The following is a 27,376-nucleotide window of genomic DNA, read 5'->3' on the forward strand; positions in this document are numbered from 1 at the left end:
GCTTGGTTGCTCCAACCTGAGAGCTCTGCCCTGTTTCCCTGGAAACAGTGATGCATCAGATTGTGGTAAATCAGCTGGAGGGGAGGGGAGGGCTTGCTAGCAAATAGCCTGGAAAAAGGGGAGCCATGCTTTTGATGTGGCAGGTGGCAAATCCCCACTGGCTGTGGATTGAATATGGTAGACTGCCATTGCGGCATGAAAAGAGGGCAGTTGGTCGGTGTCTGCATGACAAAGTTCCGGGGTAGCGAGCCATCAGCTGTCACCCTGGCAAGCCCAAGCCGTATTAGCAGACACACGCAGTTAGCCCCTGTGGCTCGGATGATAATGACCTGCACACGTGAACAGAGCACGCATGTGACAAAGCTGTTCTTTCAAGCGATAGTCACCAAAGAATGCTGAGGGAATAGAGGGCCAGGATTCAGGCTCTACCTACCCATTGTTCATTGAAGAGTCCTATGACTATAGGGAACTACAGGGAAGGCCCATCAAGATAATGGGATGCTGCAACAGGGTTCTTAGCCTCCACTGGTACTAAGAAAGAATTCAGGGTATATGACAAGCTACATATCCTTTATTTGGGATTCAGGATCATGGAACCTGGCACTTGTTTCACCAAAGTAATAAGCGACTACTTTCACTCAGATTGCAATTCATTACCAGGCCACGTTTCACAAAACTTTGCCACACACAATTTGAAAAAAATAAAAATAAAAATCTGTTACAACTTCAGGGTTACAACAATCCCACTGTCCCCTCATTGTGATGCTTGCCTGATTCCTTTTCAAATATTGAATTGGTTATGAAATACAGATTATTACAAATAAATATTACATTACATGACGTGCATGATACCAAATTCATTTGAGGAAATTCTTGATTGTGCATTATCAGTCAGTTGCCTCATAAAATGTGTATGTTTATCATTTTGCAAGTATTGTGCTCTTCGTTGTTGAATTTAGGAGATTTACGCACATTTAAAGATGTTTTGTTTTTATGTAGTCAAGTGTGTGAACATGTATTCCCTTAATAGCCTACACTAATTCCTGTGATCAGAGTACACATTTTTGTTGTTGTTGTTTTTTAAAATTTGTTTTAATTATTTTACCTAACCTGATTACACAATACAGTGAATGAATGTAATGGAATTTCATTTGAAATTTGTGTGTATATATTTACAATGACTTTGTACTGCATATATATGAAGTAATGCGCTAGTAGTTCCACAGTGAAATGGGACAATCTGAAACAAGCTCAAAGTAAATGAGTTATAACAGCAATCACACGGCTGATCAGTAATTGAAACTGGCTGGAACTCAATATCCCCAAATTATGAAAGAGAACAGTCTGGATTCTGTAAAAGGTAAAGGCAAAATGTACCTTTAACAAATTTTCACCTGAGTCCCTTTATTCTGCTGTCACAAAAGGATATCACCAAAACATTTCAGATGACACAAATGGTAAATAAACCTACGAGACTAACAAATTTTTCCAAAACCCTACTGGATTTAATTTTTACAAATAAAGCTGAAAGAATAGGGTTGGGATGTGGGGATGACTGTGTTTTGTATGTTTTTACTATTTTTGTATTTTGTACTTTGTTTTTAATGTCCTTTCTATTTTACTGTTTAATGTACTTTCTATTTTACTGTCTTACTTATCTGCCCAGGGACTACGGGTGGAAATTAGCAAATTGCTATAACCCGGTACATTACATCTTTCCTTGTTTTATATAAGGTTAATGTTCTTTGTACACTGTCCCTGTTTAAATAAACTAAATAAATAAATAAATACAACTCAAACACAAATAGCTTCTTAAATGCGCTTAGAATTATTGTCAATTTTTAAATGCATAGTTATCAGATTTTGACAGTTGAATCTTACAAACCAATTTCTAAAGAAAATGCATCCAGCCCACACATGAGGTCAGGGCCTAATACATAATGTAAATGCAAATTTAACAATTAATACAAATACATGTTCTCTTTGATTTGTGTGCTTGCTACATTGAACAGATTGTAAACAGGAATAGAGAAGTCATGACATTACATTTATTTGGTGTTACATTTACATTCATGAATCATAGTGCCTGAACTTCATTTATGAGTGATGCAATGACAGTGACTGCTCGCTGTGGCATGGAACCAGTATAATTATGTTGCATGTGACATTTAAAGGAGAGAGAAATTCATGTTTGAGCTAATATCTCACTCTATGAAATCACCCATTCGAATGTGTTTGCAGATCAGAGTTCTTTCTGCTTTTGATCTTTTGAATGTCAACTCAAAGACCATCACTGAAGACTGGCTGACATTTTCTGAGAGATGTGACCATGGTAAATAGTCTCTTCCCTGTTTCTCCTACCAGGTATTAGCAACAGTTCCAGTGCTGCAGACCACTCCAAATCCTGCATTGCCCATTAGCAGGGTTATGATGCATTAAAATAATTTCCATACTGAAATTTTTTTCCCCCACCACCTCTATTTAAAATTCGAAGGACTGCTAATGATACGCATACTTATGCATGTAGTGCATCTTGGAGCACAGCCTTTGAGTCTGTGTGCATAATATGCGAGTGTGTGTGTGTGCCTGTGTGTGTGTCCATGCGTGCATGTGTGCGTATGTGTTTTTCATAATATTTGTCATCAATTTATTGAGCAGTAAGGTCAGCTTTACTGTGATGATCAAAGCCTTGTTCTTGTTCAGCTGCTTCAGCTTAGCCTGATAGCAAATGAATCAATTTATTGCTAAAAGGAATGAGGAAATTCATCAATGAACACTCAACATTCATCACTGGAATTAATAATGAGTGATTCATGTAAACCTACCATTAGCAATGGTACATTGAGACTTAAAAACCATTTACATTACTATAATAATTGCATAAAATACGATTGATAAGTCTAACAGTGATACAACCATGAAAAATTTGGTTATTTTCCATATATATTTGAGATAAGACCTTTAAAGGCAAAAGAAACATTAAAGTAGGTAAAAAAACATTAAAGTAGAAAAGTTAAGTAGTCTAGAAAAAGGCTCCTTCTCAAACCACCACAGGTATAATAACGACACAATGACAAAAAAAAAAAAAAAGTAGTTTCACTCAGCACATAGTGAAATTGTCTGTTCCCTAAGAACCAGGCACCTTGACACACAGAATATAAATTCTCCAAAAACTCATTTTTGACATATTTACTCATGAAACGGGCATTATCATGCTATGATTTTTTTTTGATATATCACAATTTGAATCCTCTGCAGTTAAAAATCTACCATGAAAGGATTTTTCCCCACAGTGCCACAGGGACACCTAACTGCCAAAATTATATGCACTAAAGAAACAAAATTGCAGATCACAAATGTGCTGTCATGACAGCAAGCCGTTTACAGAGATGCCAGAAAGGAGATGTTGGTTCCAGCCACACAGATGTGTAAATTATTTTGTCCACAAATGTAAAAACCAAACAACATTTACTATAGCTAAATCACTCAAATTCAGGCATATTTGGACAGATATCCCCCTTGCACTACCAGTGAGTGTCCATTGTTAGATGTTAATTCTATAACTAGGTTATTGGCGCCCTCTGCAGTATTTACTAGGCACTACAAAGACTGCCTAATAAGCATCTGAGGGCCATTGCAAAAATACTAAACTTGTAGAATTTACTTTTAATGGGTAATTTTACTCGTACTCAGTTTTTCATTGTTTTCCTTAATGTAGTAAGAATGCACAGTATATATATTTTTTTAATTCAGATTATTCAAGAATTATTCAAGCTAAAATAACCAAAATAAATGATATTGAAAGTCAAATCTAACACTGCAATGATACAACCATGCATCCCAGGCCAAGAAAATGAGGCTTCAATTAAAATGTATGGATAAATTGATAAGCAATGAAAACTTAGTAAAACAAAAACAATGAAACCCACATACACCACACATGCACTTTCCCACTTGTCGAGAATATGGTGAAGGATGAGTCATCTGACGATATCACTTTTTCTCCCACATCGCTGTAGACCAGTGCTTGTGGAATTGCACCAATGAACTCTCAAATGTGCATTTGTCTTTGTAATGAGGGATTTATGCACTGCAACCTTACTATAATATCCCTCTCTATATTGTTGTTGACGGACAGTTCTTGCTGACACAGTCTGATCACGTCCTGCATTGACAATCTCAGTCACTCTGTTTTTCCTTACATATCGCACTAATGCACAAGCATCGCGGCCATGGAATGTGTGCTTTAGACCATAATTTCCAACCTTATTTACTGATGTCTTTCCGATAGATCTAAATGCAGATGTGACTTCAGTTACCGTTCCTATTGAAACACTAGCTAGTTTTCCAGCCATCCCCAATAATGAACCCTCTTTTAAAGTCACTTACATCTTTTCCTCTTGCCATCTTGATCCAAAATCAAGGTCAGCTGGGCCTGCTCAGCATTTTTATACATGCCATAGAGCATGATAGGACATTCATTGCTTAATTGTATCATGCAGTGCACCTGTATGGAAGCATCTGCATTCATTATGTTTCTCCACTCATTCAATCAGGTTTATCTTTTAATTTGTCACCCATCTGTTTATCTGACATTGTCAATCAAGGCATGAGAGTGTAAAATCCACATATCCACCGTGCAAATTGCTTAATATACACTCTAAGTCTTTGGAAAACTACTCATGTTTTTCACCAGTCCAAAGTTTTTGTACTGTAACCAAAAACTCTCAGAGACCAGACTACTAAACAGTAAAACAGGATCTGTCATCAGGTAATTTACTGAATTCTATTTCTTTTTATAATTAGTGCAATTGCCAAGCAACACACTATTGTTATCTGACGGGTAAATAATATATTGTGTTATTATATTATTCCTAACTTTTGTCCACTACTTCCTCAGATAGTTTTCAAGCTAGATGCACCAAACCATCTCTCAGCTGTCCAGCATGGTCCTGATTGGTATGTTTGTTTAAAATTCTCATAAACTCTTATTAGTTACCAAGAGAATGAATAGTAAAAATTTTGGATCACAATTTCTGTGAGATGGTGAATGAACTTTGGCAAAATGACCAAGAAAGTTGACAATTAGGTGCCCATATAATTCCAATTGGTCACTAGGTGCCATTGCAATCAAAGATCAAAATTTTATAACTTTAAATAACGGAACTCCCACACCATAAATCCACAAAACTATGTACACCCAATCTCCTGCATGAGCTCAACAAATTTGCAAATTAAACCACTAATGTCTATCTCGATGGATTTTCAGCAATAAACAATATGGCCACCAATGACCAACAAACTTGAAAAAGGGTGTGGCCTACGACAATATTGGACCTAGCTCTGTGACAGTTTGTGCTATCATCATCAAACCAAATGTACATGTTAAAGGTTGATGCACTACAAATAAAGAGATTTTGACATTGACCAATAAGGGTTGCTACAAATTCTAATTTTCAGAAACCAAATTACCAAATTAAACTAAATTAGGTGCATATGATGGTGTGACAGATATTTACAGAAGACTATGGAATATGGATAGGGCCAAAACATTCTTTGCCCACAATCCAAGATTTTAAACTAGGAAATATGAGTTTTTTAAAGTCGTATTTGCTATATTAATATCATATTACCGATATTTTAAAGTGATAGCCTATGAAGACCTAAGACATAGGCTAAAGTTCAGTGGTAGAAATGGAGGAACTCATTAAACATTAAACTCTCTCATTAACTGTATGATACAGGCGCAGGTACTATTGTATAATTTTGTAGGCTGATTCCTCCTGGAAGAAACGCTTTCAATTCTGTTTGATTTTAATAGCAATCAACCATATCTTTCTCCATCTTAGACATCTTTTTTTTTCTCCGGGGGCTATACATGTTGCAATGTTAGACCAGTGTTTCTCAACCCTGGTCCTGGGGACCCACTGCCCTGCATGTTTTAGATGTTTCCCTGGTCCAAAATGATTCAAATAAATGGGTCGTCATCAAGCTCTGCAGAAGCCTGAGAACGACCCGTTCGTTTGAATCAGGTGTGCTGGAGCAGGGAGACATCTAAAACAAGCAGGGCAGTGGGTCCCCAGGACCAGGGTTGAGAAACACTCTTCTAGACTGTGCCCGTTTGCGCCTTGAAAAGTCACTGGTGGAATTCCGTCACTGTATGCGCCGTACGTGACGTAGTCGTCCGTCCTGTGTGCTGACGTAGACGTAATTTGTGTTTGTATGTGGCCAGGGAGTGGGGGTATCAGGAGTCGGAACCGAGAAGATAAGTTACCATGGTCTGAAAATTGGAAAGGTAGTCAGCTAAATCTGTCCTTCTACATTTGAGCACATAAAACAAACGACTTGTATTAACAATCGTTTGTTGTTCAGGGGATAGTTGCGTTTTGTATGTGGAAAGAATAAAAAATAGACGTCCTAGCTCAGCGAGAAGGTCGTTCGTGTTTCTGTGGTATTTTTTCATAAATCAGTTTGACTGTTGATCACAAACAGTAACTTACTCTCTTGAAATTGAGAGTTGCCATTGTATGAACATTTCCAACGAAAATGACTTGCCGTGGGTCAGTGATACATCCAGTAATTGACCAGTTAAATAGAATTTAGCTAACATTACCTAGCGCGCTAGCTTCCTTGGTGGGCTGTTTTCCTCATACTCGGTCGGATGAACTCACGTTTGCTAACAGGCTAACAATGTCACTTGGTAACGTCCTTACTTGGTTATGTACGTTGTGTAGCTCACGTTAGTTAGCCAGTCAACTAGGTTATCGCGTGGTGTCAGACCAGTGTTTTTTCTAGCTACCTTTTAACAGCTAAGTTACGTAACGTCCTACGTAGCTGCCAAGCTTTGTTATAGCTTGCTAAGTAACCTAAGGCAATGTAATAGACTTTGCTGTGCAATGTTCTGGAAGTGCAGAACTGGTGGTCTGCTAAATATGTCATAACTGACTATATATTAAAATGTATACGTACGCAAAATGATTATGTTTCCTGTTACTCTCACTTGTGTGTAGAAATGTGAAATCATTGCGGTATAACGTTTACAAGATAGCAAGTTCGACCAGTGCGATCTATCTAGCGTTTCTAGTACGTTAACGTTACTGCAGTATGAAAAACCGTCGCTTTGTAACAGTCACTGGTTCACATGCCAGTATTCGTGACCACCTCTTCAGTTCCATGTTTCCACTATTTGTTTGTTGTACGATGATAGAGAAACGTTGCCTGAATAACCGCATAGCACAGCTCTGTGTCCATTAGCGAATGTATTCAGACGTTATTGTTATTTAGCTGAAGGCTTTACAGGTCAGACATAAAATATGTCTTGGGTATTGGTACTGACATTGTCATTTTTGTCAATGTGTGTACCGACCGTAGGTGAAGAGTGGCAGGGATGGCGGTGTGTGCGCTGACCATGCTGGACGGAGTGGGCGATGAAGTCACAGTGGCAGGTGGGGCCGTCCTGCTGGCCCTGGCACTGATCCTAGCCTGGCTCTCCACCCACGTGGCTGAGCGTGGGGACCACATCCTGGGCACCATTTTGACAGCGGGGGCCCACGTGTCGCTCATCGGGCTGGGGGGCGGAGACGCGTACATCGGGGGGCCCTCTGGCCCTGACGCGTCCGAGCCGCCGCCGGCCTCCCGTCCCCAGGAAGACAAGCCCGACGACGAGGACCCAGATGCGGGTGAGGCCGCGGGGGAAGGGGAGGGTGCGTCCGGGGCCAACGTCGACCAGCTGCTGAACATCCAGGGCCTCCGGAAAAGGGCCGCAGGGGCCGGCAGCAAGCCACGCCCCTCGCCGGCCGACAAGCCCGAGGAAGAGGAGGAGGAGGAGGAGAATGAGGAAGGAGAGGCGGACCGAAGCCCCAAGCAGGTGACCGCCATCACTGTCCGTCTCAAGTTCATCAATGACACGGAGGAGCTGGCTGTGCTCAGGCCCCAGGACACCGTGGGCCTCCTGAAGAGGTGAGGGTGGCATCCATATCAGCAACACTGAAAAAAAGCCTAACAGAAGAGCCTGAAACTAAACCAGGCCTGGATTTTGCCTTATAAGATACGCTGACCTTTTCTACCACCCCTTGATGGCCTTTGTGTCTTTCCCTCTCTCTCTCTTTATTTCCAGCAAGTATTTCTCTGGCCAGGAGCGGCAGATCAAGCTCATCTTCCAGGGGCAGCTCCTCCAGGACCCCGGTCGAACGCTGGTCTCGCTCAACATCACCCACAACAGCGTCATCCACTGCCACGTCTCCCAGTCACTCCGGGAGGGCGGGGCGGAGGGGGTGCCCCGCCCGGTCCCGGGGGCGGCCCAGGCAGAGCCCGGGGGGGTGGGTGTGGGCGGCAGTGCTGGGGGGGTGGGCCTGGCGCTCAACACGGGCAGCCTGGTGGTGCCCGTCTTCGTGGTGATGCTGGCCGTGGTCTGGTACTTCCGCATCAACTACCGGCAGTTTTTCACCGCTCCGGCCACCATCTCGCTGGTGGGCGTCACCATCTTCTTCAGCTTCCTGATCTTTGGGATGTACAGCCGGTGAGACAAGGAAAGGGGGCTGAGGTAGAGCAGCGAGAGCGTATAATGAAGTAGCTGTCCTTTTGGCTTTTACTGCAGTCGGTGCTAGCAAGGAGAGCATGTGGTGCTCGTATCAGGCTCGCGTGAGTGAGTCTGTGAATGGGTGAAGGAGAGTGAGTGAGTCAGTGAATGGGTGAAGGAGAGTGGGTGAGTGAGTCAGTGAATGGGTGAAGGAGGGTGGCTGAGTGAGTCAATGAATGGGTGAAGGAGAGTGGGTGAGTGAGTCAGTGAATGGATGAAGGAGAGTGGTGAGAGTGAATGGGTGAAGGAGGGTGGCTGAGTGAGTCAATGAATGGGTGAAGGAGAGTGGGTGCGTGAGTCAGTGAATGGGTGAAGGAGAGTGGTGAGTGAGTGCTTGGGTGAAGGAGGATGGCTGAGTGAGTCCATGAAAGGGTGAAGGAGAGTGAGTGAAGGAGAGTTGATATCAATATGATATGTAGCAATGCATGGGCGTTAATGGAAGAGGGTATATACAAAGCTAGGATCAGGGCTAATGTTTTGCCTGTTAGGAAAGAAAAAAACAAGTATATAAGTGTCAAACTTTTACGCTGAACGAATTCAACAGGGTTATGATGCAGAGGTCTGTTTTGGGCTGATTTTATACAATTGCACGAGTCGTCATCATTTCACGCCAGTGTGATAATCACGCAGAGTGAAGTGTTGCCTTTGATCCCTTCCTGCAAAGTCATCTCACTCTAAAAAGCATAGATCTTCCTTGTACTATTATTGCAAAAAAGAAGGACTTGATCAAATTGAAGGAAATAAGTGTATTTTCTCTGTCTGTCAACCCCCCGCCCCCCCACCCACCTCCCCTCTGTACACGAAGCTTTTCCGAGAACAGCATTTCCAAACAATAGTGTGGAAATGTGAACCATGTGTTTCAAGTTTAGGCTAGCCTTGCAGCGTTTCCAGGCCGCTCTAGTGAGCTAAGAACCGCTCCTTGCCCCACATGTTTTATATTATTCCCCACTTTTGAACGAGGGTGTGGTGCATGGAACGGCACTAGTATGCAGTGTCTTATCATTTCATATCGTGTCCTCGGTTCTCATCCCGTGTCATTTTGTCATTTTTACGGAGCGCAACTGCTCTCTCGGCATCTTCTCCAATCTGGTTCCTATCACCGGGCACGGCAAGGACAGACTGTTCCGAAATCCACATGAATACAACTGGAAGAACAGCGTCTTAGGATGAAGTGTATCACATGTTGCACTTATCACGGTATCACTAATTCCTATATACTATACTAAATGACGTTTACTGATATCTAAGAAGGGGGGGGGGGGTGTACATAACACAAAAATAGCATCTCTGAAGCCAAACCCCCCTCCCTTTTTTGGCTGTTTCACGTCCCCCGTCCCAGAGCGTTGAAATGGTTGCCCGGAGAAACTGAAAGTGCACCTATTCATTCAGGTGACTGACGATGCACCCGTGGTCTGATCAGAGATTAGCGCCCTGCATTAAGCGCAGCACTGTTGTTCGGTAGTCTAAGCTGGCTTGCTTGGAGGTTCATAGCTCTACGGCTATTTTTACTGTTAGGTTTAAGAATAGGCCATGAGGTGTCCAGGTCGGAACATTGCTTCTGTAGAGGTACTACGGTCATAACTTTGTTCTTAAATTAATGTTTAAGGTGTGATTTCTGCTCCAAGCACTCTTGTTTCTATGCCTAAATATGCCAGCATAATTAAAAAATCATTTGAAATGAATGTGTACTGTATAATAATAAAAAAAAAAGCTTGTTTTAAAGACAAGCCTGTATGTAAATAAACAAGATGAAATTTACTGTACATAGTTGAGCGTATGGACCGGATGAAATTGCATTTGGCACTTGGGGGTTGTGTGTGGTAAGAAGAATGTGGGTGTGAGAGTTCATCATGTATATGTCTTTAGGCTCTGCTTCATTTTTAAGGAGATCCTTTTCCTCTCCGACTCCAGTGCTGTTGTGAAATGGATGTTTTGCACTTTGCCGTTTAGTGTCGTTTGGATTAAAGGTTCTCAAGCCAATTAGCTCTATCCGTGTCTGTGCATGCAACAGTCAACAGAGCGCACCAAAGAAAGTGCATGCAAGCACGCCACTCCTTAACTGTAGCTACCCGAGAGCTATATAAAAATATGGTTTTTGAGTCCTAGACTGACGCTACAGGAAGAAGGTAAAGACGGGTAGATCTGTAACCAACGCTCAGCCATTTCTTCAGATGACCAGACCTGCTGTGCTGACTGAATGGCGTTTGCTCAAGATGTTATTAACATTTAAAACTCTTCATAGTGATCCTTGTCTAGAGTTCACCGCTGTCACCATTTAACATCGTGCACAGAGCAGGAAACTTGGCTTGGACTAATCAGATGGAGAGGGGAGTGTTTCACTCATTACATTGCAGGCATTTAGCAGACGCTCTTATCCAGAGCGACTTACACAACTTTTACATAGCATTTTACATTGTATCCATTTATACAGCTGGATATATACTGAAGCAGTGCAGGTTAAGTACCTTGCTCAAGGGTACAACGGCAGTGTCCTTACCCGGGGATCGAACCTACAACCTTTCGGTTACAAGCCCAGTTCCTTACCCACTGTGCTACACTCCGTCCTCACCAGATGATTATCCAGCCAATCTTCTAAGGCTACCCGGCCAATCTTCTGAGGCAGTGCTTGAGGAAATTGGATTGTCTACAGACATAAAATGAAATGCATAAGCGTGTTTACTTGTCGTCGTAGGGATTCGGGCACCTGCATAAGGGAGTGTGTGGCACAGGGGGGCAAGTGCACCTCCATGTGGTTCAGACGAAGGGTCCAAACTGTCAGATAAAAACAGCCAAGGCAAACGGTATGTGTCAAGCCTGATTGTGTGTCACGTGACCTTTTACCATTGGCTGCAGTCAGTTTCCTATCGGAAGGTTAACAAGCATGAAACCACCCAGACCCACGGCGCACCTGTACAAAGTGTCATGAGTAAAAATTTGCTAACTATATAGCTAGCCAGCTATGGCATGTCCTCACCTCTGTAACTTTATTTGTTGTCCTCCGTGTGTCCATACATCTGTAATCTGTATCGGTTGTACGCGCTAACTAGGTTAACTAAAGTAGGCGAAACACTAACATGTTAGGGTTAGCTAAAGTAACGTTAGGCGATAAAGCTGTGCTTAAAAATCTTGTGCCATACCACCTGCGCATGCGTCCTACTAAACGGAGCACCACCTGCGCATGCGTCCCACAAAATGTCCCTCAAAGGTCGTCCATGAGTGAGTGACCACAATTTGCCATGCATAGCCCACAGAGGCAGTCCTGCCTGTGCGCGGTGGGAAAAAGTAGATTGACACCACAGACATTGTTGTCGGAGTAGTTTTTCCAGTTACAAGCACAATTATCCTCTTCAGTATCCTGTTGGCCTTGCCATTATTTTCAGTTTGTTTTTCTTAAACGATTGAATTGCATGTGATAATACGGTATATTAATTTCCTAATATGCCTGAAACACTGTCCTTGAGTGGATCCAGCTGGTATGACCTCAGCTGTTGATTTAGGAAAATGACTGACTAATGCGTGCACTGGAGTGTGGAAAGAATACAGTGACAAAGCTGACGGACACTTGATTTTATTTACATGAAAAGGCATCCACAGTACACTATGAGACAAATCAAAAATTTCTTTGAACAAATAAGCTGGCTGTACATCATGGAGTCCGTATACACACAAACACATGCACATACTCATGTGTGTGCGGGGGAGGGGGGGGGAAGCCTTGTTTCACATCGGCTGTTTTTTGGTCTCGCTTCCAATACCATCATATAGACTTGAGACCAGGGTGAGGTGACGGAACTCGTCACGTCACGTCGCCAAGCAACACACAGTAAGCATCGCTAACACAGAGGCCTTCCCCATTCTTCTGGCCAAATAGTCCCTTCAAGGCATAGTGCCTTAAACAAATCAAGTTCTCAGCTTTGATTTAGCTGTGTTTAAAGTCAAAAAATGTCATTTCAATAAACGTCTTTGAAAGGGGCAACTACAGACAAACTCATTACATGAAAACCTGACCAGCCTGCTATAATCGCACACAATTATTTTTGAGAAAAATATCCTTTTGCCCTAAAGCCAAAACCAAAAGCCCATAATAGGCTGCACTTCTGCAGCCTGGGTGGCTGAAAGAAATAGTGAGTGTAATGCATTTGTAAAACAAAAAGGCTAGTCTCTTGTTTGCAGCAATGAGAGACTATGAACTGAATTACAAAGGGGAAAGGCATTTCCTTTTGGTACCACAGAACCCTGGGGAAGATTACTCAGAAAAAAACGCAGTTTCATGCTACAGTGATCATGTCAACGTTCTCAAACTTGAGGTATAGAGACACAGCATTAAACTTCCAGCAATGTGCACAAGCACAAGTGTTTTAACGCTGATCATTTTTGAGACGCATTATGCACAAAGCAAGTTGATGCAGACTACTGTGTAACATTATTTTGCAATAAGCAGTGGTGAGACTGCGTGTGTCAAAATAGTGATTCATGATTCTTTTACACGCGCACACACGGGTAGGCACAAAAACCACAATACCCATACACACCTATAAGTGCAGACACACCAATACGCTCACCCACAGGTACACGAATACCACCACACCTTCTCACAGACATCCAAACAGTGGCATAATCAGATTACACTGGTACACGTAAACCTCCAAATACTCTCACACGTACACATACACAGCGGCACCCTTACAGATGCGTATGGATGACCCAAATACACGCACACGTACAACGGCATGCTCAGAGACATGCATGTAAACCTGCACGCGCGCACACACCGACATGCAAACCAAAAGCAGCTTCACAGACACTCAATGGTACACTCGCACACCGAGTCCTCAAACACCTATGTGCAACACGTTGTCCCAAATGGCCACACTCACCTACCACGCATCAGCATTCCCGTTGGAGGACGCTTATGTACGGCCAATGGCAAAGTACGAAAGCTTTTGTGCCGCGCTTTCTTGGACCGCCTCGTCCAGCGGCCCCAGGGATACTAACAGCACCACGCTGAGTTGAGTCTTAGGGTTTCTTTCTCATTTCAAAACATCAACAAAAAAAAATAAAGGTATAACAAAACATCAGCTTAATGAGTTTCAATGCCATCAGTATTTTGGATTGGTCCTACACTTTGAAACAGTGCAATCGAAATGAAAAGCACAATGATTGTATCTTAAGGAATGATCCAATGGTCATGAGATTAAAACTGTCCCTTTGTGAACTGTTCACATCCATTCACCTTTTCCAGAATTACTTCCATGTCTTACAAAAAAAAGTAGAAATAAAAACACAGAGAAAACGCCATTGGTACATTATGGATAATAACCCGTGCAAGGAGGCGGATTCAGAACCAGCGTGTTTGAATGGTTCTCGTTTCGAACTGTAGTTTCCCCCTGTGCAGATACACATTCTCACTGTTTCAGCGAGATGCCAGACAAGACCTAATTCAGATCTACAACTTGAGGAACCTCCTGTGAATCCAGGTCTGGACAGTACACTCATTACCCCCAGTGATTTGATCTAGTGTGACCCAAGGTGGAAACACATCTACAACAACCCCCACCTCCCCCTTCCGCCTGTGTTTCTGTCAGGATGGAATTCCACAGGACATGAAGTAAGAAGTGTGGCTTCCTTGTGGGGGTGTCTGGCTACTGTTAGGTAAACAGGTGGTGACAGTGAACAATGTTGCAGAATGGAAGAGGTGGGTTTTCATGTGCCTTAAGGGGTCGGAGGTCAGGATGTAGATAAAAACCTTGCTTGGCCGTCGCTGCCACACTCGTCCACCTCGGGTCTCGAGCAAGTGCTGTGCTGGGGCGGGGAGGGGTAAGGAGGGTGGTGCGCATGCTAGTTCATGTCATCGTAGATGCTGGTGCTGGGGGCCGTGGCCAGTTTGGGTTTTTTCTTTCGGTTTGAGGGGCCCAGGCCTCCTTGCGAGCAGCTGCTTCCGCCCCCACCAACGCCCCCGCCTCCGCCTCCTCCAGCACTATTCAGACCCAGAGACGGCTTCTTCTTCTTAGGCTTTTTGGAGTCAGAGTTGTTGGTGCCTGAGAGCAGCAAACAAAAACAAACAAAAAACAAAAGCATGACAGACAATAAGAAAGAGGAAACATTCTGGGGAAGGAAGTAATCACCAGTCCAGAATCTCCCAACCTGCAGACCCCAAGTCCAAAACTGCCAAGAACCTGTTCATTCACCTTCACCCTAGTGCATGCTCATGGTATCCAACTGAAAAACTGCTGCTACAGGTCTGGTTATTCTGACCTAGCTGGGCAGCTAGCTTCCCTGCCAGAGCTGTCTGGCCTCTCGTATCTATCAGTTCACTGGCCAATTATACAGTAAGTTCCTCCCCTCTGAGGAAGGCAAAAGCCTGCTTGTTCTCCTTTCTGGCCTCCCTGTGGTGATATACCAACCACCATCAGAACAGCAGTCACACACCAGCTTCTAAAGCCTTCAGAAAACCTGCATTCCTCAAATCAAGAAAATACTATAGGCTGTAAAAGCATGTAAAACTGATACACAAATAGACATTTTTTGTAGGATTCCTTGCAACTTCTGTAAGTAATCTGTACATTTCTGAATAGGATATAAGGGTTTGCATGCACCCATTTTATACATGGGCATGCATAAATACTCACTTGCTTTCGAGGAGGCCGAATCAGAGGGGGAGATGTCTGAAGACCCATCCCAGTGTAGACGGCTCATCAGTGCCTGTCCATCGGGGGCATCGTACCCATCACTCTCCTCAACCCCATCCATATCGGGCAGCGCCGACCTTCCAACAGAAGCAAGACACACAGGAGACTCATCACCCACAGCCAGGCTTACTGGAGTGCCTGTAAATCTCGCCCATGGAACAAAGGCACGATCCACCTGCAACAGAAGGGGATGGACAAGCACAGCAGGAGCACACACACACAGACGGACGAACAGACAGACACACCTTCCTTCCTTTGTTCATCCATCATAGTTGATGATGACCATGGCACGTCTCATTGTGTTGGGTTTGGGTGAGTGCGCAGATGGCTGAACAGACCAATCTGAGCCCGGAATTCTCTGTGGCACACTGGACAGGTCAGGGAGGATGTACAGCTCTGAGGTGCAGCCACAAGTCTTTCTTTGGCCGATTTGCGCTGCTGCCTCTTCAACATAACACAGGAGCTACTCCTGCTCTCACAGAGGACTGCACCTTCCTGGCCTTTTCTTCTCCAGGCAGGTCGGTCCTGAGCTAAGGGTTCCCAGCTTTCCAGGTCAAGTCCAAAGCTCCTCAAGGAGGCTTTCAGAGTATCCTTGTAGTGCTTTTTGGGGTCACGTAGCGCTCGCTTGCCATTTTTCAGCTTGCCAAAGACTTGTTTTGGCAGTCTTGTACAGGCATTGTGGTCACATGGCCAGTCCATCTGAGCTGTGCCTTTGCAAGCAGGGTGGGGATGCTGGGAATACTGGCCTTGCTGAGAACTTTTGTCCTGCCACTTGTTCCTCAGCAGTTTCCTCAGACAGCTCAGGTGGAGGTGGTTCAATTTCCTGGCATGGCGCTGGTAGACTGTCCAGGCTTTGTACCCATACAGAAGAGTTGGTAATACGACAGCCTGGTAGACCTTCAGTTTTGTCTCCTGCTTGACACCAGTCCTTTCCCACACCAAGTCACGTAGATGTCCAAAGGCTGCACTGGCCTTGACAATCCTGATGTTAACTTCATCATCTATGTGCACAGCACGAGACAGAGTACTTCCAAGGTAAGTAAACTTGTCAACGGCTGAGAGCTTTTGGTCGTTCACAAAGACACGCACAGACACCCACACACACACACACACATACTGACACAGTTAAAGTGATGTTTCAGGTGCTCATGTCAAGTATAAGGAAATTAATTCCACCAGCCTTTCTGTGGAAAAATGAGCATATCTGATGAAAACTCCAGCACTAATGCAGACAGACAACAACCTGTAGCTAAATCGGCACAGGAGCGAGGCGCACCATGATCCAGCTGCTAACTCAGCAGCTGCCTGGGGGGGACAGTCTGGGGTAAAATCGATAAGAGCTGTGTCCAGTAGTCTCCCAGAAGCATGTCGGTCGGAGCACCCATGCCAAATGCTAACAGGGTTCTCATGTTCAATGCATTTTCAGCACCACTGACTGAGAATTATGGGTGTAGAGGGGTATATTAAAAAGTCCCACCACAATGGGGAGGGGGACTGACAGACAATAAAATTTAGGTAAGTTACCGATTCTGTGTCTTACACATTTCAGAATCGCTTCTTCAGTTTATCAAAATGAATTCAATACGAGCACACTGGCACACTGTTGGTGTTGCCCATCCCTGACTTTTGGGCCTGCTGAGTGGTCATCAGCAGGTCTGCGTGTGTGGGTGTGGGTGGGGCACTCACGCGGCTGGCCCCAGGAGGAACACCCGCACGGTCCTCCTCTGCTCGTCCGTGTGCTGGGGACACCGCAGTGACCTGGTGGGATACAATGTGGCATTAAAACTAACCGCAACGTTACCTATACCGTAGCACTGCCTCCACCTGGAGTAAAATACGGCAGGCAGCGTCTTCACGTGCGGCCCATGTCATTAAAAAAGTTACATAATATGTGTGCCGACTTGCTACAATCAATTAAATTGTAAAAACTGCCATAAGAATCCAGTTAACTTTTTAATATACATTAGCCATAAAATACATGCAAATGTAACAGACTTGCCACCATTGTGTACCCAATTAATGTCCCAGCTCAGTCTGTGCATCTTTGGCAAGGAAAGTGATCACATGCCTAGAAAATTTCATTTGAACTTTCAGCTTTCACCACTATTCATTTAGAGCAGTATGTTCTTTCCATTCAACCTTCCACTGTATAATGACCACAGCTTACCCACACTGAAGCTACTGAAGTGCACATCATTCTTTTCACCTGGAAGAGTAGGCTAAAATCCATTTTCAAAGTGTTTTTTTTTGAAGGAGGGGGGACACAGCACTTACAGACTTAACTCCCAGACCACCTGTGGCACAGCATGAAACAGAACCAGCAACCTCAATGTTCTCTAAGGTTAAGAGTGAACCCCTGGACCTCCGCTTTCCTGAACCTAGATAAGCATTTTGGTTTTTCCCCAGATGTCAGTACCTGGGAAACATCTTAAGTGTGTGGGTGCGTGTACATTTAACAGGCAGAAATTAAATGTGTATATTAGTAGTGTTGATAATCGGTTGTTTCTTCATAGCTCAGCACTGCAGTGCGCATTGGGAGATGATGGGGGGGGGGGGGGGGGGTTGACATAGCACTCAGATCCTTACCGTGTGCACATCTTCTTGGTATGCTCTGATATCACACCACATTGCTGGAAAAACAAGAAGGAATGTAACAGTTACAAAGTCAAAGGCAGGAACATAAACTCCATTAAGAGAAAAATGATGGAGGGGCAGAGAAAAAAAAAAGTTACAGAAAGTGATTTGCTTTTCTAATGCCAGCCATATATGGACATGCTATCAGATCCATCCAAGCAGACCTACCACAAAAAGCACAAAAATATAGTAATTCGGCCTTGGGCAAACCATCCCTGATTGGGATGGGGGTGGCTCCTTGGAGATGGGTATTTTTAATAAACAGCAGCATTTCCCAGTCCAGACTGCAGACAATCACTCAAGCAAAATATCAGTACAGGGAGAGTAGTAGCTTTCAGGTGGCTTCAGTTTCTTTCAGCTTTCCAAAAAATTGCATTAGACAAAAACTCCCACGCATGAGGAGCTGTTCTAGTGTGTAGAAGAACCCTACTGTGTATCGAATCGAGACCCTGCCAATGTGGCCAGCAGCTCTATGCACAGGGCTATGAACAATTTGTGGATGACAGTAACTCATCACGCACCAGCAACCGTAAATCGGGTGTTTCTTCAGTTGAGCACCTCATGAAGTGTCATGGAGAGCTGACATCACGTGTTTTGGAGAAGATTCTCCCAAACTGATAGCAGAGGTTGCAGCAATGAGGGCTGATAAACATAACTGGCCATTCCAAATTTGGAGAAAAGGACAGAAAAAAGCCATAACAACAGAGGTAGGGTTGTGTCAAGCGCTGTGCTCCTGCATACCCAGTATAATTCCAAGCAACAAATTCTAATGATTTAATGCATGTTCCTTTCATCTTTGTATAAAGACAATGAACAAGGCGATGGCATGGAACAGTACCAGTATGGTGCTCTTACCGTCGTTAGCAAAGACCTCAGTTCCTCCGGCCCCAAGGTTTCGTAATTGATGCCCGAGTTATAGTTGTACTGCAAGGGGGACAAGACAGACTCTCAGCTCCATATTGCATACACATATGCAACCTGCAAAAGCTTAATTACAAGCACACTCACCAATTAGGATGCAAGTGTTAATGTTTGTTTACCAACTGAAGTACAAATGTAACATCCCAGGCATTACCTTGTAGGGGTCAGCGTTGACGCTGCTACTGATTTCCCCTGCAAATACAAGAGAGCAGGCAGTAAGTCATGCCATCACGCTGGGCATGCTCAGTGCCACTCCAGCACACGATGCTAATCCTGTGCGCACACACACACATCCTTAAAACCCAGACGCACTAAGCTGTTCAGTTATTTTTCAGCTCATGTTCTTCAAATGTGAACTAGCATGTATTCAAGGGTTCAACAGTGAGGATGTCTCAAAACATGACACCGCTATTTTTTTTCTTGACACAACAAAATGTTTTCTCCCCCCTCAACAAAGCAGACAAATACATCCGTCATCAGATTAATAGCCCATCTAAATGAGTACATATTCCTGAATCAAAACTAAAGACATAAATACTGTACAACCAAACTGACATATTTCATGATTTCATGCAAATGGACAAGGGACTGTTTCCAAAACATACATTTCAGCCCATCAAATTCAGTGCAGAATTAAATATGCAGCCCACATATACAGATATGACAGCATTTTAGGCACTTTCCTCTTACAAGATCACTGAGGGGAGTTCTCACATATTATACCCCTTTATTTAGACACCCATGTCCTCTCTTAACCTTTACTCATGTCGCTTAAATAAATACAGAACAGCTCTTGGTATGACGCTTTGGTCAGGAGCAATCTTATTCAAGCATGATTTTTTTATTTTTATCATTGGGGCTGAAGTACCAGGCGAGAGAACATATGGTTGCAAGGTTTCAGCGTTTGAGCAGACTCACTAAGGAGAACCAAGCCAAAAATGGAGACCATAGTCTCATGAAAAAGGTCATTTTAAACACTTGCATTCAACTTTTTCTAATGGATGTATGATTTCTAAATATTGAACAAGAGATTTAATGGATTTCAAAAAGTCTCAAAGCCCAAAATGAAAGGTGACTCAGACGAATTCGGTTCAGATCGTTTATTACATGGGGGAGGAGGGCACGTCAACAGGCATCGCTTGAGGACTCCCAGAAAGGATAGCAGCGCTCACAATTTACACCTTTTTTGTCCATAACACAACTCTGGCACAGGTGGGACACAGTGATGGGATACATTCAGCTCCATAAAATGCAGATATATATGACACAGAGCAACAAAAAAGGCAAAAGAAAAAGGACTCATGGACTAAAACTACAGACACAAAGACACTAATGGATTACATCTAGAGCAGCCATTGAGCTGAATTCAACAGATCAAACTGCAGTTACTAACATCATAGTCCGTCTAGTAAAGGAACTGTAACCTATAGTCGATGTCATCATTTCCACAGGACAAGAGTGTTTTATGGATAGTACCAAAGGTCACTTTATCACCTTATTTGCCTCAGTGAGATGAGGAAAAAAAGTCTGGTATTTGCTTTTCATGGAATATCCACGGGTGTGACCCACGCGATGTCAAGTAAAATTAGGCAGACAAACTATTGCACATGAATGTCCAGGTATCACAGCAGGATTGTTGCTTTTTTTCCCCACAACACTGCTTTCATCCAATAAAGCACCTGTCAAACACAGATTCTGTGAAGGACTACAATGTTCATTACATGAAGAGAGCAGGAGGATGCTCACTTCATATCTGAGTCTTGGGAAAATCCTGAATTTCAGCTGGTCAACAGTGTAGGGCTCAGCGCTCGATTGCTTCTGCCTTCCAGAGCCAGAGCCAGTCAGGGTTCTCCCCTCCATTTCCTACTTGAGTCCACAAACTATTTCTGCTCTCTCAATCCCTGATTTTGTGAATTATGATTATTTAAGGAGGCCAGCCTGCACCTAACATGTCAGTAAAAATCTGACATTCACAACATTAAAAAAATAATAAAAATGATTATGTAAACTGAACTTTCGCCAGAATGTAGAATGCAAATCGCACTACTGCAATGTTGTTCTAAACATCCTTAAGATTCGAGAGAAATCTGTCAGTGGCGTAGGTTTTTTGAGGGAGACAGAGGATTATGGGTATTTCCTGAGGGCTTCCTGTCTCCCCTGTCACTGAGGAAACGCCTCATCTCTCAACAGCACAGACGGGCTCTCCTGATCCTCCACTCGCCGCTTGTGGCCCAGTATCGCTGAAACGACCAAGACAGTCAACATTCACAACACCCACACAGACTCAGTTTATACATATACAGCCAAAACAACACACACGATCAACGAAAACATCCATCCTGACACAACAGCAGCAAGCCATTGACATTGCAGTCTGGACGCAGACCTTTCCTCAAAAACAATTTCCTTCTATATTTACATTTTATTTTATGTGTGTTAAACTGCAATGGCTATAGTAATAACACACCAATTGGAGCCAATGTGCTTTCAACAAGTTATTAGTGCAACAATCATTAAAACATCAACACCTTGTTTTCTGATCTGTTTTTCTGACTTTTTATTAATGGAATTAGAATTTGATGGCAATATATAACAGACCTTGCACCAAACACTACTCATGATGCACAAGTTGTAGCAAATGATGAATATATTCAATTTTCAGGGGTGTTTGATATAAACAACTTACAATTGGGGGTTTACTATTTCCATCAATAAAGAAAATACATAAATAAATAAAATGGTGAGCCAGCAGTGTTTGGTTTTACTTTTGATACTAAAAGACATACAAAATTGAACATTGTATGGGATTATAAATGCAAAAATTGTGATTAATTAGCCTAGATTTTTCTGACTATCTTGAAATGTTGTAACCCCATTCTCTGCAACTCATGCAGACTTTGCCATATCAACACTTGACCTCCCACCCACATGCAGTTTCACAGTCTTACATTTGAAACACAGAGGCTGCCATATCATGCAGTCATTCAGAAGACAATCAGCATCAAAATGGAAATCTCACACTGCTAAATAACTAAAAATGGCTGTGATTTCACTGAGCCAAACACAGCCAAAAGCCACAAGTCAACACGGTCTAGGCACTCGTGGAACCAAACAAACGCACAGCGAACGTATGCGTACAAACACGCGTTCCTGGAGGAAATCTGACTCAGATGTGCACACAAACACACACTTACACGAGAAACCAAGGGCCACACTCTTCAGGGGAGGACAATTGCTCAAGTGGAAGAGGTGAACTTCAATAAACTACACCTAAAAACGTACACTACTGACCTACCTTTAAAATATACACAAGCCCTGTCACTGCTGACCACAGAGCTACAAGGCCCTGTGCTCCACAGATCACAAGACACTGTTCATTCAACAACGCTCTGAGAAGTATTACTGCACTATGCTAAAATTGTGAAGGGGAAAAATCCACAGCAAAAACATTTCTGATTTCTCAAGTCAAATGTGATGTAATCAGCAGCAAATGCTATCGCAACTAAAATCTGGTTACTGATACATGTTATACGATTGTAGTTCCTTACCAATAGCAATTTTATGATTAACACTCAGATGCTAGCTTAGGACTTCAGGGTAAAGTTCCTCATTTTATTTTGTGGTCAGACATTTAATGGTGCAAATCTCACAGCCAAAAAAGGGTTGTGGTATCTGTCCATTAAGTCAGCTTTTTGCAAACCATTTCTTTAAAAGTGATTTAATGATATACCATTTTAAACTATGAAAAGAGAAAACTCCAGTACCACCAGCTTGAGAGGGCTCCATTACACAAAGTCACATAAATTCCCACAGTGCACCTATTCAGATCTTACCAGTTCATATACTATAATAGGGTAGTGGGAAGCGATCAAAAACAGGACCAATTTTGCCAAGACTCTACATACAAAATCCTCTAAACCCAGTAAGCATCCTAATACCACCTGGAGATGCCAGGACACAGAATGTGGAGTGCCATGCCAGTAGAACACACAAGAGTACTGTAGCAAAGCATTTGCTTCAGTGAGACCATAATCCGACTGATGTTTGCTTTGAGGAAAGAGAGACACTTGAACAGATGATAAAAAGAGATTAGGAAACCTGACAGGCCTGAAAGAGGAAAATCTTAGGTTAAACAACAGAACAAAAACAGTTATTTGAGCATAATAGTTCAAGTCTAAAAGAAGTCCAGAACTTGGCATGTCTTAAAATGTATCCCAATTGTATTTCTCTTTGTGTACTATTCCAAACTCAAGTGTTTATTTTATTCAAACTCGAGGGGAAGACTCATGAAGTCTGAGTTGACAAATTGTAATTATACTTCCTGAATAATACAAAAATTCCACTATTTTGTTGTTTCAACAAACTGGCAGTGAGTGGAATTCCCATTGTTCAGCTTGATATAATAAGTTCTTAAGCAAGCTGGCCATATTTATCCACTTAGTGAACAAACAGCAAAGTCATTGTTTGGTGCTGAGGCTGTTTATGACCTGCTGAAATAATTTCCCTTTATTTTGTGATATAAAACTCAACTCACCATTTTTATGTTTTAAGGATTTTGATCTTCTGGGAGAATTTGGATTCTGGGGTGAAAACGAGAAAGAGAAACTTGTCACAGTACCCATTTCACCATTTGGAGGAGGACTTAATTCACACCTCTGCACACTTCTACAGATAGCATAACTTAAATATTTGCACATACTTCCAAATAACCATAAAGGTGCAAAGGCTAACTTATATTAGGATAACAGCACAAGCCACACACATTTTCTTTTGTAACTATGTACTATGTAATCACTGGTATTACTCACCAATGACTGGCAGATATTCAACAAAAAGGTCCAGAAATCTCAAACTTTAGGTGTCACCAGTATACATTGTTCTTTACGTAAAGAAGACAAATGAATATTGGATGTTTAACAACACCTGGACCATTGTGTAACCCCCAAGTCAAAAAGGGAACAGCACTGTCAGGATAAATCAGAGAGCATAAGTATCCTCACAGAAAACTGCCAAGCTCATGAGATGACACACTGCAGCAATAAAACTTCAAAATTCTAGGATGTTTCAAAGAATGTAAAAATACCTTATCTGACTTTCTCTTCTTGGCTGAAAGAAAGAAGAAGAAACCTTGTCAGGCAATGTGCAAGGATTCAAAGTACTTACAACAATAAAAGGATACATAAAGATGGTTAACGGAATGCTTGGGAAGGAACCAAACCTACAGTGCAAATGCATCCACCAGCAGATGACTGTCCACACAAATCACAGATAACCGCTTTCACATTCAGTTGTTTCAAATCGGGCTACAAAGCCGTATTGAGCAATGTTTCAGGACATCATGAAAGCAACATGAAAAATGTTTTTTTAAATGTAGTTTCAGGTCAGTTTTTTTACTTGATGTCATCAGTACAATTAACTGACTGAAAACCTAGGAAAGAATGTATTAAAAAAACAGCCTTGCCTCTAAGGGAAAAGAGCCAACAGCAGAGGAAACTGCCTCACTTCAGTGGGAAATGCACAAGGTTCATCTCACCTTTCTTTTCTGACCCGTATGACCAGTCATTGTCATTGATGTCATCGTTGTCCTCCTGGTCACTCTCTGATTTATTCATATTGTTGCTGCTGGCTATTCTGTGGGCAGAATGGGGAATATGGATAAACTGAAGGAGGAATACTGCGGAGTGCCCTCACAGAAAAATGCACACAAGATGCAGCTTCAAGCGCTGGTACATTTGAAGCCCGTAATTTTCACACAGCTATGATGCCCCGGACTGCAGGAACACGGTGAAGTCGCACAGAGCACCAGTAACCCCCGACTGACCTGCGGTTGGCGATGCGGCTGCTGTTCCGGCCCATTCCCAGGCACTTCTCCAGGTGTGGGGCAAAGCGTGAGGCCGCAATGCTGCGGCTGCAGTTGGGACACACACATTCCTTGTTCTTCCACTGATTGTACACCTGCCCAAATATGTCCACCCCTGGCTGGTCCACAATTTCTGCAGAAAGTGCAAAATAGACACCTCCTCATCAAGGGTATAACCTCACTAATGTTATGTGTCGATGTAACATAAATGATATATTATAGCTGTATTAGGCTTTCAGGCTGATGCTGCAGTACGAGCTTTGGAACAGAGGGCAGCACTACTATGCTCAAATCCCAGCCACCAAAAGATTCTCACCAAAGTCCTTCATGCTCTCTTGGTCAGTCTCATCAAGTAAGAAGTACCCTTGCTTGACTGCCCGGTGCACCTCAAAACACAGGCCCAGGCATGCATCCTCCACCAGGTCTGAGTAGATGTCATGAGCTATGGCCTTAAAAGTACAGAACACATTCAGCACAAACTTTGAATAAAGACTAAACACTCCAAGCAAGCAACCCTTAGGCCATGTTAATGCACACTGTGATGATACTTGCATAGTTCAGTGCAAAGGTCACATCTTCAACAGTGCATTACATGTAATGTCTGTCTTATTAAATTAAAAAAGAGAAGCACCACTGTGTAATTACGATATTTGTATTCCCAACCATCACTGCAGCAGGCTCAAACACAAAATAATTGCATGTGTAAAAAGCCAAAACAGACGTGACCATCAAAAGCAGGACAGGGTAGTAGTGAGATGGCTGAATGGCCCATTATGGTCATTATGTATTCTTATGTTCTTAGAATTCCTTCACTCAGTTCATGTTGTTAAAGCTACTGAACCCCCCCCCCCGAATGTTTGGATGTGAGGCCAAGCAACACTCACCTCCAGCTTGGTGTTGTCCAGGCCTGACAGAGACATTTCCTCCATTTTCATTTGCAAAAACTAAAAGGGGAAACACTGCCGTCTACATACTGTAGTACAGCCAGCGTCTTGTGAAACAGCACTAGAAGAAGAGTGACAAATGGGAGATCATTGTTAACGTGCTTCAAAAATAACAATGGCCTCTGAATAAGAATGCCACCTAACATTAGTCTACTTCTTGGAAAAGGTATCAAAAATAACTGGAATATTAGTTATTCAAAATGTATGTACTAATCAACAACTAAACGGGCTTGATATGATAACCTTACAACAAAATGTTTCCCTTTATTGACAACCAGAATTTAGTGGCTATATAGCGGCTGTCATAATATCAAGAAGCGAGAATAATTGGCTACTTACAACAGTGTACACTAGTGTACACGTATTTCAGTGGTTAGGTGGATACTGCCGTCACTCGCCCCACTGTCGTGTTCTGTACATACAAATGTAGGGCGTTATCAGGTATATTGTGGGCAGTAGTAATCATTCCAAATCCCTCTCGAAAAACTGACAATATGCAGTCATAAATTTAGCGAACTAACCGCCCATATAAGCTATAGCATCAATCAATCAATCAAAACGACGACAGTCTTGTGCAGAGTGTGTGTCTGCATAGCTGATGAAAACATTCTGTTATCATCTAGTTGGTTAGCAAACCACGTAAAACGCCGATTTATTATCAAGAAGCAACGAGCTAGCTCATTAGCTACTAGACGATAAAAGGGTCTTGCTACGACACCGTGGACGTTGGTTGAACAATGCATTTTCTTTAGCATTGACGTTTTGCCGCAAACATTGTGTGACCAACAGCAACAGTTATTCAAGAAGGGTACTGCCATAATTTTACCTTGCTACAATTTAATATCGTTAATTAATTAGCACTTTGTGTAATCGTTTAGTTACTACTCGTTAATTCAAGAAAACAAATAAAAAATACCCTTAATCATTGGGAACGGGTGCAAAACAGGAACTGTTGGATTCCATTGTGATTTCTCCGGATTATCAATTTAAATAGTTGAGGACAGGATAAAGCCACTGTATCGGGGGACACAGTTGATTAAAAAGACGCGGGGACGAGCGACGGTCGGACACATTTGTAACAGAAATGCTTTTTTGTTACCTACAGACGCCCGACTTACCCTGTGCTGAAAGGGCCGGGGCAGGCGTCCACAGGGCATACCCACTGCTCCGTACGCGGCTGCCCAACTCATCAACGCCCCGTTACCCCATCCCAAACATCGAAAACCGTGGGTAGATAAATTCACTGTGTTGTACTGTTAGACAACACTTCTTGAAATTATCAATAGGCTGTCAAAGGGTAATAAGAAATACAATTCAAGAATCAGCTGCCATTTTTCTCTCCTGCAGGCACAGGCAGCACTAATCAATCGTCAAACACTGGCCCATGCTACTTTCCTCGGCTAGCGAGACAACTTCTAGAAATTATCGCTCATTGCGTATTATTTATTAATCACATAATAAATAAACGGTTCGCGAAATGGAAACTAGGGGAAATAAGACTTAATGAAATACAACTATTCTATAGCAACGAGGCAATAGTCTCTCGAGTAGATAGAGTGGATAATAATTGAATTGACGTGCGATCTAACCAATTGCAATGCAAGTAGTAAGCTATTCGCCAATTATCTACGAAGGGGTTTGGCGAGTTTCTCTCAGTTGTGTGACTGTTTGGTTACATGGCGCTAAAGACCGATTGTAGTTTTCGTACCGTTTTCCTGTTGTATGACGTCAGTTGTTCAAATGCGGATAG

General features: G+C 42.8%; 2 protein-coding genes across 7 annotated transcripts; one reads left to right on the forward strand and one right to left on the reverse strand.

Annotated features, from left to right (window-relative positions):
* The first annotated feature begins 6,152 nt into the window (after positions 1-6,152).
* tmub2 (transmembrane and ubiquitin-like domain containing 2) lies at positions 6,153-10,567 on the forward strand. Of its 3 annotated transcripts, none has more exons than XM_035406502.1 (3): positions 6,153-6,295; positions 7,372-7,959; positions 8,117-10,567. In XM_035406502.1, exons 2-3 carry the CDS (start codon positions 7,388-7,390, stop codon positions 8,520-8,522), a joined length of 978 nt encoding a protein of 325 aa, XP_035262393.1. In that variant the 5' UTR covers positions 6,153-6,295; positions 7,372-7,387; the 3' UTR covers positions 8,523-10,567. The 3 variants fall into 3 exon arrangements, with proteins under 3 accessions (XP_035262393.1, XP_035262395.1, XP_035262394.1); XM_035406504.1 differs by having other exon boundaries at positions 8,121-10,567; XM_035406503.1 differs by having other exon boundaries at positions 6,201-6,294; positions 7,364-7,959.
* Positions 10,568-12,130: 1,563 nt separating this feature from the next.
* Positions 12,131-27,228, reverse strand: LOC118220955 (ataxin-7-like protein 3). 4 transcript variants are annotated; one of them, XM_035405449.1, is made up of 14 exons: positions 26,745-27,227; positions 25,966-26,038; positions 25,567-25,687; positions 24,999-25,131; positions 24,644-24,815; positions 24,356-24,453; positions 23,906-23,928; positions 23,357-23,402; positions 18,977-19,014; positions 18,757-18,825; positions 17,854-17,897; positions 16,954-17,025; positions 15,208-15,344; positions 12,131-14,616 (listed from the first exon to the last, which is right to left on the reverse strand). In XM_035405449.1, exons 3-14 carry the CDS (start codon positions 25,615-25,617, stop codon positions 14,417-14,419), a joined length of 1,083 nt encoding a protein of 360 aa, XP_035261340.1. In that variant the 5' UTR covers positions 25,618-25,687; positions 25,966-26,038; positions 26,745-27,227; the 3' UTR covers positions 12,131-14,416. The 4 variants fall into 4 exon arrangements, with proteins under 4 accessions (XP_035261340.1, XP_035261341.1, XP_035261343.1 ...); XM_035405450.1 differs by lacking the exon at positions 25,966-26,038 and having other exon boundaries at positions 26,745-27,228; XM_035405452.1 differs by lacking the exons at positions 12,131-14,616; positions 15,208-15,344; positions 16,954-17,025; ... (1 more) ...; positions 18,757-18,825; positions 18,977-19,014 and adding an exon at positions 19,908-21,062 and having other exon boundaries at positions 26,745-27,217.
* Between the last annotated feature and the right edge of the window lie 148 nt (positions 27,229-27,376).

This window comes from Anguilla anguilla, chromosome 2, assembly GCF_013347855.1.
Source record: "Anguilla anguilla isolate fAngAng1 chromosome 2, fAngAng1.pri, whole genome shotgun sequence".
Lineage (NCBI taxonomy): Eukaryota > Metazoa > Chordata > Actinopteri > Anguilliformes > Anguillidae > Anguilla > Anguilla anguilla.

Excerpts from the sequence above, each read along its gene's own strand:
- tmub2 (XM_035406502.1), top strand. The coding sequence starts at position 7,388 with ATGGCGGTGTGTGCGCTGACCATGCTGGACGGAGTGGGCGATGAAGTC. Across the intron at positions 7,960-8,116 it reads ACCGTGGGCCTCCTGAAGAG|CAAGTATTTCTCTGGCCAGG; the intron begins GTGAGGGTGGCA and ends CTTTATTTCCAG.
- LOC118220955 (XM_035405450.1), bottom strand. The coding sequence starts at position 25,617 with ATGAAAATGGAGGAAATGTCTCTGTCAGGCCTGGACAACACCAAGCTG. Across the intron at positions 19,015-23,356 it reads ATCCTTAAAACATAAAAATG|GGGAAATCAGTAGCAGCGTC; the intron begins GTGAGTTGAGTT and ends TTGTATTTGCAG. Across the intron at positions 17,026-17,853 it reads ACCAAGAAGATGTGCACACG|GTCACTGCGGTGTCCCCAGC; the intron begins GTAAGGATCTGA and ends GTATCCCACCAG.